This window comes from Schistocerca gregaria, chromosome 7, assembly GCF_023897955.1.
Source record: "Schistocerca gregaria isolate iqSchGreg1 chromosome 7, iqSchGreg1.2, whole genome shotgun sequence".
Taxonomy (NCBI): Eukaryota; Metazoa; Arthropoda; class Insecta; order Orthoptera; family Acrididae; genus Schistocerca; species Schistocerca gregaria.
The window spans coordinates 252,148,800-252,164,670 of NC_064926.1; the positions used below are offsets into that span (position 1 = coordinate 252,148,800).

At 40.1% G+C, this 15,871-nt stretch overlaps 1 protein-coding gene across 1 annotated transcript in view; it reads left to right on the top strand.

Annotated features, from left to right (window-relative positions):
- The window catches only part of LOC126281630 (furin-like protease 2), a 1,081,207-nt gene that overhangs the window by 849,893 nt on the left and 215,443 nt on the right, over positions 1-15,871 (top strand). Inside the window, exon 5 of the mRNA XM_049980754.1 lies at positions 2,638-2,772. Coding sequence (XP_049836711.1) covers positions 2,638-2,772 — 135 coding nt within the window. The remainder of the gene's footprint in view (positions 1-2,637; positions 2,773-15,871) is intronic.

Genomic DNA, 15,871 nt, shown 5'->3' on the forward strand with positions numbered 1-15,871 from the left:
ATATTTTCTCCTTTCATCAGTTAAATCCAAGATCTCTTCTCTTACCCTAGAATTTCTAGGCCTCGTCTTTTTACCTACTAGATCCTCTGCTGCCTCACTACACCACCTCTCAAAGCTACTCATTCTTCTTCTACTACTGAATTCCTTTGCCCTGTTCTCGTCAATCGTTGCCTAATGCTCTCTCTGAAACACTCTACAACCTCTGGTTCTTCCAGTTTATCCAGATCCTATCTGCTAAAATTCCTACCTTTTTGCAGTTTCTTGAGTTTTAATCTGCAGTTAACAACAAATAAATTGTGGTCAGAGTCCACATGTACAATTTAAAACCTGTTTCCTAAATGTCTGTCTTACCATTATATAGTCTGTCTGAAACCTTCCATTGTCTCCAGGCCTCTTCCACGTTTACAACCGTCTTTAAAGATCCTTAAACAAAGTAGTAGCTATGATTGTTACGCTTCGTGCAAAGTTCTACCTGGCGGTTTCCTCTTTCATTACTTCCTCAGTCCATATTCATCTACTATATTCCCTTCTCTCCCTTTATGTGCTATCGAATTCCAGTACCCCACGACTATTAAATTTTCGTCTCACTTAACAATCTGAATAATTTCTTTTATCTTGTCATACATTTCGTCAATCTCTTCATCTGCGTAACGAGTTAGCATATAAACTTGTTCTGCTGTGGTGGGCTTGAGGTTCGTGTCTATCGTCATAAAATAATAAGTTCACTATGCTGTTCGCAGTAGCTTATCCACGCTCCTATTTTTTTTGTTCATTATTAAAACCTATTCCTGCATTACCCTTACTTCACTTTGTATTTATAACCCTGTACTCACCTGACCAGAAGTCTTGTTCCTCCTGCCACCAAACTTCAATAATTTCCAGGGTATCTAATTTTAACATATCCTCCACGATTAAGCAATATGACATTCGACGCTGTGATCGGTAGAACGACAGTTCCCTCCCTCCTGATAACGATGTCCTGCTGAGTAGTCACCGCCCGGAGACGGTGACGGTGATGGTGTGTGGTTTGTGGGGCGCTCAACTGCGCCGTTATCAGCGCCCGTACAAATTAGCAACCTTTGCACAGTCCAAACTTGCCACTTTCATGAATGATGATGAAATGCTGAGGACAACACAAACACCCAGTCATCTCGAGGCAGGTGAAAATCTCTGACCCCGCCGGGAATCGAACCCGGGACCACTTGCTCTGGGGAAGCGAGAACGCGACCGCGAGACCACTAGTTGCGGACAGGAGATGCGAATGGGGGACTATTTTACCTCCGCAATATTTTACCGAAGAGGACGCCACATCATTTAACCATACAGTAAAGCTGCATGCCCCCAGGAAAAATTAAGGCTGTAGTTTTCCCCTCGCTTTTCGCCGTTCGCAGTACCAGCACAGCAAGGCAGTTTTGGGTAATGTTACTGATCTTGCTTTGTAAGTCATCTAGACTGTTGCCCCTGCAACTACTGAAAAAGGCTGCTGCCCCTCTTCAGGAGACAAAGTTTGTCTGGCCACCCCTCCGATGTGGCTGCACATACGGTGACCGTCTGTAATGCTGAGGCACACAAGGAACCCCACCAACGACAAGGTGCTGGGTGGGGGTGAGGTGACTAAACAGAGACATATCAAACATTTGGTAGTGGCTAAAAGACACGTGTTTAAAATATTGTAGTAATTATTCACAATGAAGACAGCCCGTCTACCGGCTAAATAATTTTGATAAATCCGCTTACGCAATAAATTTGAAAGAACATAAGCTCTCGCCACAGCCATTAAAGATAATCCGCAGGTAGTAAATACTGTCACCAACGGAAAGATTATGAATGTTCGCGAAGAGCTCGAAATCTACATCCATAGCTCCAGTCACCACACACAGTTCTCAATGAACAAGTATACCTTTCAGACAAGTTGCTTCTACGCATCTTTAATGGAATATTTTAAAAACTGAAAAATATAACTCGTAGCATTCATTTTGTGAAGTGTAATACATACATCCCATAGAGTGTTGACCTGGCAGCAAATATTTTTCCTGTTGTAATTTTTAACACCATTTTTTCAAATGAGCTTACCGAAGACAGAACTTACCACCTCACAATCAAGTGGTTCCTTGTTAGTACTTCTGTGAGAAATATTAAAATTGTTGTCATTGCATATCTTTCCTAACCAATGCATTGCCCTTTGCACATCGTCCTCGCTCTCTTGTAAAATATTTGGACTTTAGAATCATACAACCATCTAAAATACGTGAGAAACCCCATTTCCACTTGCACAATCACAGTATCACACATTAAAATTGCGCGCGTATTTGCATTCACAGATCTGCATGGACGATGACATGTAAAAATAATGCAGCTAATGTAAGGTAATAGCTTTACACATTCTAGTTCTTCCTGGGAAATCAACGATAAAACTGCGAAACGTATACATGATATTTCCATCCGCTCATAAATAACGTAGTTAAATTATTAGCCGTAAGTAATGGGATGGAGAACACGGATTACTGTGCTCAGGTGTTCAACTGAGTTCCTTGGCTCTGCAGAGTAAGATCTGTGCAGTTATTTTAGTATTAATTATCTTTTGTTGATCAAACAAACATTCGCCCATCAGGTAATGTCTAATTGCATGTGTTGCAGAATGGTGGTGCTAAGGACGGCTTCGATATGAACGTGGCTCCGGCGTGGCAGAAGGGCTACACCGGCAAAGGGGTCGTCGTTTCCATCCTCGATGACGGGATCCAAACCAACCACCCTGATCTCGCCCTCAACTACGTAAGTACCGTGGTCTTCGTGACTGGCTTCGAGACTGCTGTAACTCAACACGGCACATTATGAGCCGCGTAAAGAATTTTAACTGTAGTAAGCAAGCTCACCGCAAAAACATTAGCCACCGCCTAAAAGGGCACATTGGAGCGAAGTAAGTATTGTTGAAGTGGTACCAGGCAGTCACGTGACGCTCCACTGCTTACGTAAGCCTAGGTTGTTAACTCTATCAAATAGGTTACTGAATACTGAACTCACACTCAAGTGGTTCCTTGTTAGTATTTCTGTGAGAAATATTAAAATTGTAGTCATTGCATACTTGCTTGCTTATGTGGAATTAGCGCAGTAAGATGTGGAGACGTGTCAGTGTGACAAAGACCAGCTGTCGTGTATGAACGTGCTGGTCTTTCAACGCGGACTGACCGGCGTTTGTACTAGGACTGTTGCATCGCTCGTAGCCGTGTAAAAATGCCTGAGAACGGCGGTCGTAAAAAGATACAAACCCATAGTTCCCGGAGAGGTGTGTCTCGTGTGGTCACTCAGTCTGATAGGAACCCTACAGACAATACTCCTTCTAAACAATCCATTCCCATAGTCTAGTTAAACAAGATGGAAGTTAACTGACTAAAATTATTTCTTAGACGTTTCTGTCTAAAGCAGTAGGCACAGAAATGCTTACAGTTCGCTTCATCGGACAAGGATTGTAGACACACACCGCCTATGCTAATTGTTGTAGAAATCAGAGGTTAAAAAGTTCTACAAATATTCCTTCTCTTGGTGTCGACGTAGACCTTGTTCGTTGTCCTGTAGTAAAACTGAGTTTGTTCGCGGTGAGAGGGGTCAGGATTTGTCATATTTCAGAACAAAATCTAACTTTCCCCGGAGTCGATCTTTCATAATAACCAGTCATCAAACAATTAGGTTAATAAAGATCTAATGTTCATTTCAGAAATAATGTAAATGCATAAACGGGAAATATTCTTCAATGAAACATTGCAAGGCACCACCTTTTATATATTAGAAATAGTTAACAGATCTCAGCTTTGAGTGCGAACGCTTAATGTACAACGACATAACTTCATAAATGCATTTTGCATGGGTGCACTGGAGACACTTTCCAGTCTGGCCTCCCCAAGTCTGTTGTTGACTTCCATCTCCATCAACTCAAATATTTTAAAATTTCGTTAACAGATTGAAGACTGTGATCCCAGATTGGTATTGGGGGCGGCGAAATAGAGGATAGGAGCCGATTGAATTTCACTAGATGTAATTTGCATATCGCGATTATTTAGTCGCTGTATGTTGTATGATTGATTTTAAAAAAATCCTCTGACTTCTTTTCTGAATGACTGCAAATTCCACGCATACAATAAGTAAGAACGGACGTTTCAAAATAATAATGAAATCACTCCAGTGACGGGTCGGGGCAGCATGTTCCATCTTCACTGCTAGAAATGCTGAAAAATAAAACTGATAATACAATTATGTGGACTGGATTATTAATAATAAAACGGCACTCAAAAAACTCAAAACAAGTTAATATACTGTGAAAACAGAACTACAGCCCACGATACTTATTTTCTGGAGGTTGAAAGCGGAAACAAAAGTGCTAACCGTCAGACCTTTCCTACCTAGATTGAAAAAATATTTTGAAGTGTGCGCCTTTTATTATACAGATAACACAGATATCGACTCTTTCGTCGCGAACACTTCAACACCTGTTTGTAGACGAAATATAGGTTTTTTTTTTAGAAAGGAGTATTACCGTGTCCACAATAAACATTTCATACCGACTCTGTTCATCCTAACTAAGTGGACATCACAAAGTTAGTACGTTTCAATAGTTCACAAAGTTTCTCAAATATCGATACAATTCAACTGCGATAACTTTTGAGTAGAATATAATATTTGAATAGTAAGTCCATTTTGAAAAAAAAGAAAAAAAAGAGGGTTCAAATGGCTCTGAGCACTACAGGACCTATCCAACAGGACCTATCCAACCTAAGGACATCACACATCCATGCCCGAGGCAGGCTTCGAACCTGCGACCGTAGCGGTCGCGCGGTTCCAGACTGTAGCGCCTAGAACCGCTCGTCCGCCCTGGCCGGCCATTTTGTAAAACATAAATTGTTTGTTAATATTTCAAGTATATCTTTCATAACGAATTTTTAATACTTCATATTTGGCATGAGTAACTTTATCTTCTGACAGCTGGCATAGAAAACAAGACTGATCACAAAAGATAATTAATACGTTCAGTAAATAGACGAAGAAACGGATATTCAAAAATCTAATGCAAAAAATCATAAACCAATTAAAAAAACTGCCATACATCATAATGGATCCGCAAGCTCGCACAGTAAAAATAAGTTTAGCAAGAATGTGACTGGTTTCGAGAGGGTCGCATGGAAACTCTATTATCAACTACTGCACAGGTATCATAAAAGTATAGGTTCGTTTCATGCTGTCAGTTAATGACAGTCCGCCTGAACCAGCTTCCTAGTTACCATTGCGAAGGGAACTGTATGCATTGGACAATTGGAATACGTTACCTCCCAGAAGGCCATTGCTCTCAGCGGGACACAGTACTGCAAGTCACAGAAACTGGGCGGTAGTGTTGTCCGACTTCGCGGATTTTGCCCCCCCCCCCTTTTTTTTAATGGCTTAAGGCTTATAGTTCGCCAACGGCTCAGTGAGGCATTTAAATCGCAAGTATGGGAAGTGACGTTCAGGACAGATTGGTTCTGTGTTGTTTGTAGGGCGTTTTTCATGAATTGACTTGGATCCCAGTCACTCATTTTACAGTGAACATGAACGAGAATGTCTGACATCCTCGGTGATTAATCACAAGTGTATGCAGTATTTAAGTGCCCACCAGTCTTCATGGCCTCTCTGAATGGAACCGATTGCCTTACACGTGTGCATGCAGGGAATTCCCTGATGTGAAACAAGTGCCACACAAGTTTAGATTTCATTTGGGGAGTCCTTTGCCGCGCCGGTCGAAATTACTGCTTATCTGTCAGTGAATCAGTCGTGATGGACAACGCACAGAAACCGATGTTATTGTATTCAAGTTGAATCTGTACCAAAACTTTTACAGTGCATACGTTAAGCGGCATGTCGACAAGTCGACTTGCGAGCAAGAAGTTGATCGCTTGTGGAAGGAAACTAAGCTGAAGTTGGCGTACGAGAATTCCCTTAGTGATCATGTAAATGAAGAGATTGAAAAGCAGCGTAAATATGCGGTTAAAAGGAAGGTACAAACAATTTTGTTTTTCATCTGCAAAGTGAGTAGAGGCTCAATGACATTTGAGGTAAATAAAATACCAATTAAAAGTCAATTTTAAGGGGGGTAGGACGTCAAACGGGCCGACTTGGCGCAGGAGATGAATCACAGGACATTTTAATTTCCAGTGTATATACTTTTACAAATAAATTCATAAAACTTTATTAGCATCACCAGGAAGGATTCAGGATTCACACTCATTGCAGTGGAAGTTCGAAAACATAACAAAAGAAATTTTTTTTACGTGTGAAAATTCATATTTTTTTTTTCACTTACTAATGGCTGCATTTGTTGCTAAAGGTACACTTTTCTTTATAAGTAAGAGAGATTCTTCGATGAATTATGCACAGTGTACAATCCATACTTAAAGGTGCATGAAACTCTAGAATTTATTTAATTTATGAAAAAACGAATGAGCTGTTGTATTTTAAACTTCATGTTTAGAAAAAACAAATTTTATTGTTAATTACCTCAATGTTTACCACAGTTTTTAATAGATTTGGAAAGTTCTAGTGTTTCATACATCTTTAAGTGTGGTTTGTATGCTGTGCAAAATTCATCGAACCATCTCTCTTACTTACGAAGAAAAGTGCAGCTATAGAAACAAAAGCTGCCATTAGTAAGTGAAAAAAAACGATGAAATTTCACATGTAAAAAAAATTATTTCGTTATGTTTTACAACTTCCACTGCTAAGAGTGTGATTTCTGAATCCTTCCACGTCATGCTGACAAAGTTTTATAAATTTATTTGTAAAAGTATAGACAGTGGAAATTGAAATGTCCTGTGGTGCCTCTCCTGCTCCAAGTCTGCCCGTTTGACGTCTTGGCCCCCCTTAAGGTATCCCCCTAACGGTTAATAGTGCCTTCTCGAAGATTCTTTTGTCCGTATGTGTCTGTCTGTCTGTCCGTCCGTCCGAAAACTACTCAGGTTTGAAATGTTTAAAATAGTGTTCTTAATCACGCGTTAAAAGCACTGTGTAATGCCCTTTCTGAATGAAACGTGCTTCTATTAAAGTATTTTAATAAATGTTTAAAACAAATAAAAAGTTCTCATTTTCATGTATTTTTACCTGAATACGGGGTAAACCTAACGTGAGGGTTAGGGAGGTTCAACCATACCTCATCAAATCTCAGCTAGGGAGAAGGGTGTCGGGAGTGCAAATTTCGAAGAAAACCTCTCACGGGATTAATGGACGTCCCCTTATGGTTAACATGCTTTAAATGTGTTTTCAATCACGTGTTAAAAACACTGTATAATACGCTTTGTAAATAAAATATGCTCTTATTGATGCGTGTAATCAGTATTTAATACTATAAGATTCCACTTTTACTTTTTTTTTTTTACCCAACCTTGGGGCAAACATAACTTCAGAAGGGTCACAGAGGGTGGAGGTGGCTTCAGCTTCTAAAGAAAACCCCTACGCGTAATTAATGCACATCCCCTTAAGAGTATGCTGAGCATCTTCCTTTTTCCAAGATGCGAGCTGCATTCACGAGCAACCTGATGTATCTTCACTGGCCATCCAAATAACCCAACCATAATATCACAAAGTGCCTGGATCTATTCGGAACCGTAGATCAAACGTAGAAGTCGACGTATCTTTTAGTTTCCCATCTCTACGGGATGTAACCATCAATGAGAGGCTTCAGCTGGACACTGCACACTGGAAGAAATTTGTGTATCCCCTTCATCGGCGAAATGTCATTATCAAGGCAGGGGTGGAGTGTTACGGTGATGCCTCCGCGGTGTAACTTAATTCTTTGTCCACTGTGTTCATGGTGGGTTATTTCGCCGATGAAGTAAAAAAGTTGAAAAAAATAAATCACAGGGGTTTGACAGCGATTAGTATTTGTATGAGAGAAGACGAGTATTGGAAAAAATGACTCCGTGGGAAGGACGTACCGAATGGATAAACAGGTTGCCAAACGTCGTTGCTGGTTATCAGGAGACTAGGTGACGTACCGGCAGTCCCCTGGCTTCAGTATAGCAGTGGACGGTGCTGTGATGCCATAGAGCCTGAGGCAGGCGCACTGTGGATCCGCCAACTAGGGACCACGCCGCCGACGTCGTGCCCACGCATAATTGAGGCCGGGCCGTTGCCTGTTTGCACTGGTGCGGCCGCCGCCGCTGCCGAGGTTGGGCGCGCCAACTCATTAGCCTCTCCCCCACTCCCCCCACGACCTCCTCCAACTCCCCTTCCGCCCTGCCTCCGCGTCAACCTCAACCTCCTCCTCCGCTTATTCCTCCAGACTATCCAAAGAACGCTTTGCTTCAGATTAAGCGGAAGATGGTGTGACAGCAGGTACAATGTATAAGGTTACGAGTTCTGGGAAGTGCGTACAATGTACGCTGATTGTGTGTTTGCACGAATGAGTGAGCTGACATAGAAGATAATACGGAATCTGATGCAGCATCCGATTCCTCCCACGTTTGGTGGAATTAGTGAGACGGCAGGTAATAGTGATACACGAGACGCTAGTACTGAATAAGTCAAACAACGTCTGAAAAAAAAAAAGTGTAAAGCCTGGGGAGAAATCAGAGTGCCACACGGTTCAATTTCGGGTTCACACCTATTCCTTGTAGGTGTGTGTCACCGACTTTCCACTTCACGAACAGTAGGGGATCGATAAATCATGCTGATGATACTAGTGTTATAATAAGCAGCAGAAGAAATTGTTAACGATGTGTTTCAAATAATTATTTAGTGCTTATCTGAAAATGGCTTCTCCTTAATTTTGGAAAACATACTGCATTCAGTGCCGTAAAACATAAACTCACGTCAGCAAATGGTGTAGCACATTGTCAGCTATCAGCAAACACAGTAGAATGTGGCTAAGTTTTGGGTATACCCACTGATGAAAACTTCAAGTGGAAGATATGCTTTTCTCTGCTGTTCTAACAGTGGCCATCTACTTTTGCTCTTCGTGTATTTGCTAGTCTTTGAAACAAACGAATTAACCTCCTAATATACTCTGCGTGTTTCCACGCAATAATGCATCACCAAATAACTTTCTGGGGTAACTCACCACTCACAAAGAAAGTACTGACAGCATAACAAGAAGCAGTAAGAAAAATAATGATACGTTCACTCGCAGTTAACTAGAAAGTACGACTTCGGCGAATTAAGCATTTTAACTACACCTTCACACTCTATGTATTCGCCAGTTAAATTAGTCATAAATAATGAATCACAATTTCAGAAGAATACAAATGTCCATACATACGATGATAGATGGAAAAAAATTGCCTTTATTGCTCATTAAATCTGTTGGTGGTTCAGAAAGGGGATCAGTATGCATCGGCACGAGTTTTTGATCAGTTGCCCAATAACATGAAATGTATGAGAGGTAGCAAAGCAAGTTACAAGAAAATTCTTTGGCAACTTCGTCTATTGGAAGGACGAATTTCTAATTAAAAACTGGTAGCCTTGACGAAAAACCTTTTTAATACATTTCCGTTAGTAGTTATGAAAAATATGTTAATAATGTTAAATTTAGGCCAGTATGCCATTTAGGTAATTAAAAATAGATAACATGGAGCCGTGTAATGAAACCAACGCTGTTTGACTTACATATCCTGTAACCTGACAACTGTCCACATCTTTTCGACCTCAAACAAATAGTTCAAATGAGCTGTGGAACATGTAACTTACTGTAAAGCAGAAGCGATATAAAAACTTGGTTGTTAGCTGATGTATCTCGTTTGAATTGTGTCTTTAATACGAGTGGCTCTTACTCTGGTCAAAGCTGCTATTCAAGGTCCTGCCCTGCAAAAAAAATTAATTCGGTCTTCACTGAAACCAGCTCTCGAATAATCTAGATAAAAAGTCTGTTTCGCACTGTCTAATCCACTTCCTCACAACGACATTCACATTGTGTGTCATCAGATTCTTGTTCACTGGATCTTCCAGCTGTAAGTTGGAAGGCGCCATTATCGTATCCAGGATGCACTGTGGATGTTGGGACATGAAATAGGCCAGATTTGCCTATTCGTTGGAAAAGAAGTCTGTTGTTCTACAGTGTCGTGGTGAGTATCGATAGCTTCCCGATTATTGTGCAGTGTCCTTACATTAATGATTTCGTTCACCTCCGGAAGCATCTCATTGTGCCGCATGCTAAGACGATGCAGTCATCCAGAAAACCAAGAAGTGTGTTATCTTTTGAATGACACAGAACTGTCGTTGTGATTTTATGTACTGATTCCAAGCTGTTAAATTTACTACCACTTGGAAGATACTGTATGAAATGAAGTTTCAGAAGAAAGAAAAAACCAAAGGTTTTTCCTTTCGTTCGTGAAATAACACGTTCTTAATCGACGCTCACTTCGAATGTAAGAACTGTTGATCATAGTTCGTACATTAAGAAACGAGCTTTACTTGACAAAAGGCCGGCAGATATCCACTGTGCTTTCTGGCATTTGGTATGAGTTAGTAATGGCTCATAGTAATTTTTCTCATTGACCTTACCATTCTCCTGTTGGTGCAATTCTTGACTGGAACAACAGAACGTATCTGTGCGATGAGTGATAACATTTCAACAGAAGCAGTAACGGCTGTACTCAGTAGCTTACCTGAAAAGGAGATTCGACCTAGAGATCAAATGTTCCAGCGCTAGAATTTTGCCATCAGTGAAATGTGAATCACAGACTTCCAATTAGATTTGAAATAATAGTCCAACGAGCGAAAATTCTTTCCGAAACCAAAGTAGTTCATGCCAGTGGCGATATCGGTCCTTCGTGAGGAATTCTTGGTGTCCATAAACGGATCCTGATGTGGGACACGTGCGCAACTGTTTTCTGTCGTGACGTGAAGTGAAATACGCACAAAAAAATACACAAGTCGTGGGACAAGTTGCCCTAAACTGACTGACTCAGTCTCCATGATAATGCATGCACGCACACACATCGGAAGTGTACACATGAAGCTAGGCGAATGTGATTAAAATTGGTTACTTTTTTTTATTGGACTCTGAGTGCACCAGTACAGCCAGTCCAAGGCATTATTCTTTTCGACAATTTCTGAGGTTTTCATAAAGTTCACTAGTCTCTTGGGTTAATAACACAGGCACACCTACACGCAGAGGGAGGGAAGGGATGAGAGAGAGAGAGAGAGAGAGAGAGAGAGAGAGAGAGAGAGAGAGAGAGAGAGAGATTGAACGAGTGTACAAGAAGTGTTGTCAAGAGTAGTGATGCATTCGAGGAACTTCCTTGAGTCATGTGGGCCAACTCCGTAAGTATCCACTCTGATTCTTTTCTGTATCTAGGGCAGGCCGAAATCTGTTTTGTTGGCGTTCTTGATCTCCTCACCACACGCTGTATGGTGCTGGTATGACGTGCATTCTATAGACGAATTGCCGGTAATAGCCGCGGCTGAATGTCAGCCCGTCACTTCCTTACAGGCTGCCTCTTGTCTACAGTATTTGCGTTAACAGTACACATCCCACTTTGCAGGGTATAGTTGCGCCTTCAGTCAATGTGGATAAATCTGTTTGGACCTGGTGCTGTTAGGCAGTTCTTTGGTCTCGCACGCTTTGGTCCATTCGCTGTTGGCCGTGACTGGCTGCAGCCATTAGATCAACAGCTGAAATGAAACGAAACACTCCTGTACTCCATTCTTTGCTTCGTTTTTTGACAATTGGTCGGCTTTCTCATTCCCCACAATCCAAGCGTGCACCTTGTTAAGTCTTGTTTCCTACAGTCTGAACATAACGATAGTTACCTTTGTGACTCTGCTCTGCCACTTTTAGCCGAACAATTAGAGAGAAAAGCCGAGATGGCTTATTCATATTACCACCTCCTACCTGTTAGAACTGGCTCATTGAGAACTAGAGAGGTTTTATTGGAGCGTTCAAAAGCTGTAATGCGAAATAGATAGATATCTAGGTAAACAAAAGCTGTGTGCATCGTTCATGAAATGGCCGCAGGCAGTTGTGATTGCCTATGCAGTGCAGAGTACGAGCTCTCTGTTCGCTACATCAACCGCCTGGAGTGATCATTCAGTTAGAAGGCAATTTTCCTGCGCATCGCAATGAACATAAATGCTACGTTCACACGCTGATGGTATCTTTATAGTGCAGTGTACTTTGTTTATGACGTTGGCTAGTGATTGGTCGTCCTAGGCGGGGACTGGGATGGCCCACGTAAACCCGAGAGCTGATTCTCTTTTTGTATTACACACCAGGCTGTCAGCTGTGCATTTTGCTGCGGCGCCGACACGCCTGTCGGCGCGTTCTACCCATAATCGCATTACGGTTATTTTCCCTCACGCTGCAGGATTAATGCGCTGCCACTACATGTTGCTACGTATAAATCCTGACGCTTATTGTTGGCTGCGTGTGTTGCCCCTGTGGAAATATTTAGCATGCGCAACGTCGGCTAGCATGTCCATCTGCGATTGACGTTTTGTACGGTGTTATTTTCGCGCTGCAATAAGGGGCAAATGCTTTGCGCGCATTTGGCGGCACGGGGCCACATGTGCGCTGGCTGTTCGCTCGCTGCAAATACACGCCGCAGTTAACAGGCTCGTAGCGGACACTTTTTTTTTGTTTGTTTGTTGAGGAATTTGGTTTTTCTTATGAAGTCACCAAAGTCACTTCACTGTTGAGGAACATAATTAGGACGTTTATTTTTTCTGCACGATTCTGCTGTGATACATTTTTTTATAGAATAGTGAATTTCCATACAAATAAATTGTTTGGCTTCGAAACGGCTCTAAAATAGACAGGCCTCATGTGTTATGCCGAAAATGTTATAGCAAGTTCCCGTTTATGCGGCTTGATGTAAATCCATGACTGCACGGATAACCGAGGAACGTGGGCAATCCAAAATAAACGGGGTTTTGTCGGAAGCTATTAGGGTATACTGATAGTAACTCTCCAGAAAATAACAACAGACATAGGTGCGGATTGAACGTTCGTCTCTCAGTGTGTGTGTGTGTGTGTGTGTGTGTGTGTGTGTGTGTGTTACGTTCTCCGTGCCCCCACCATCCCATCAGAAAACATTGCTTACTGTGAGCCACGCTTTTAAAATGCCGTAGGTATAGATAACAACGATTTTTAATGTTGGTAACAATAAAGTATTTAAAATGGGTTAACATTGTAAGAATATTTTGTTTGTGTGATTCCTACATTGCCTTGGTGTAAAAGACCAGCTACTGAGTTTATTTAGTTTTCCGTAATGTGTTGCAAGTAGCCTTTAACGTTGATGGTTTCGAACGGTTGCTTACACTTCGAATCCATTGTCTCCGTTTCAATATTTGACCGTAACGTAATTACAATCGCACACTCCAAAGACTTCTGTGAACCAGCTGAGCGTAAGTAATGTTTGATAGACTTATTCAGTGGGAATTATGTTACGGTTAAGTATAAAAGGTGAAGGCAGTGATTCGAAAATGAAAGGAAGCGTTCGAAACTTGTCACCATTAAAAATTATAAGAAATTAAATAAGTGCTAAATAAATTTTTTGTCCTACCAGTACGTCGCTTTTGAATAACATAAAAGAAATTCCATTCTTCCGAAAATTTGTGAACGTGTGACACGTAATTAGTTTAAGAACTATAATAATAATAATAATAATAATAATAATAATAATAATAATAATAATAAGCGTGGAATATACCAAGGAGACTCATGAAGTCCTTTCTGGTTCTGCCTTGCTCTGAACCCACTATCCAACATGCTAAACAATACAAATTATGGATACAATTTTACTGGAACATACCCACACAAAATCACACATTTGCTATACATGGATGATCTAAAACTACTGGCAGCAACAAATCAACAACTCAACCAATTACTAAAGATAACAGAAGTATTCAGCAATGATATAAATATGGCTTTTGGAACAGACAAATGTAAGAAAAATAGCATAGTCAAGGTAACACACACTAAACAAGAAGATTACATATTGGATAACCACAGCGACTGCATAGAAGCGATGGGAAAAACAGATGCCTATAAATATCTAGGATACAGACCAAAAATAGTAATAGATAATACAAATATTAAAGAAGAACTAAAAGAAAAATATAGACGAAGACTAACAAAAATACTGAAAACAGAATTGACAGCAAGAAACAAAACAAAAGCTATAAATACTTATGCTATACCAATATTGACCTACTCATTTGGAGTAGTGAAATGGAGTAACACAGACCTAGAAGCACTCAATACACTTACACGATCACAATGCCACAAATCTAGAATAAATCACATACATTCAGCAACAGAAAGACTCACATTAAGCAGAAAGGAAGGAGGAAGGGGATTTATCGACATAAAAAACCTACATTATGGACAGGTAGACAATTTAAGAAAATTCTTTCTAGAACGAGCAGAAACTAGCAAAATACACAAAGCAGTCACTCATAAAAATACATCGGCTACATCGCTGAAATTTCAAGACTACTTCTACAATCCTTTAGATCACATCACATCAACACTTACGAAGAAAATAAATTTGAGAAAGAAAACACTACATGGCGAGCACCCGTATCATCTAATACAGCCACACATCGATCAAGACGCATCCAACACATGGCTAACAAAAGGCATTATATACAGTGAGACGGAAGGATTGGTGATTGCAATACAGGATAAAACAATAAAAACCAGATATTACAGCAAGAATATTATTGTAGATTCCTATACCACAACAGAAAAATGCAGACTTCACAAACAACAAATAGAGACAGTAGATCACATCACAAGCGGATGTACAATACTAGCAAATACAGAATACCCCAGAAGACATGACAATGTAGCAAAAATAATACATCAACAACTCTCCACACAACATAAACTAATATAACACGTTCCCACATACAAGTATGCACCACAAAATGTACTGGAGAATGATGAATACAAATTACACTGGAACAGAACCATTATAACAGATAAAACACCACTACATAACAAACCTGACATCATACTCACCACTAAAAAGAAGAAATTAACACAACTAATAGAAATATCCATACCCAATACAACAAATATACAAAAGAAAACAGGAGAAAAAATTGAAAAATACATGCAACTGGCTGAGGAAGTCAAGGATATGTGGCATCAGGATAAAGTTGACATTATACCAATTGTACTATCAACTACAGGAGTTATACCACACAATATCCACCAGTACATCAATGCAATACAGCTACATCTAAACTTATTTATAAAACTACAGAAATCCGTAATTATTGATACATGTTCAATTAACCGAAAGTTTCTAAATGCAATATAACATATACCGTACAGTTTTTAGACAGTCACGCTTGATCAAGGTCCGCGTTACTTTCTACTTTTGACCAGACATAACATCTGAGATAAGGAATAATAATAATAATAATAATAATAATAATAATAATAATAATAATGAACTCTTGAGTCTGACAAAGACGTAATTTACACAACATAAAATAGAATTCAATTCTTTCCACCAACAGTCGAGAAGACGGCGTCGTCTGTTTTACATATATTTATTTATATATGCTGTATAGTTTGTTACATTATTCTTGTTTGTCGGTCTGCCTCCACCTGATGCGAATTTATTAACCATATCGGGTTTGTTGTTGTTAGGAGGTATCTTTAGCCTAAAAAAGTGCCCCGTTACCTGGCTGGAATGTTACATGCCAATTCCAGGTGGGTAGGCCCTCACACAAGCAACCAAATAATATACTACGTTAATTGTGACTTTTTAATGAAAGAATTTCTTGTCATATTTGTGACATTTAATATTCATGATTCTCTGGAAATTAGCTGTGAAACTTTGAAATTGTTATACTGTATGTCAAAATATAAATGCATCTACTGAAATGTGTTTTGGAG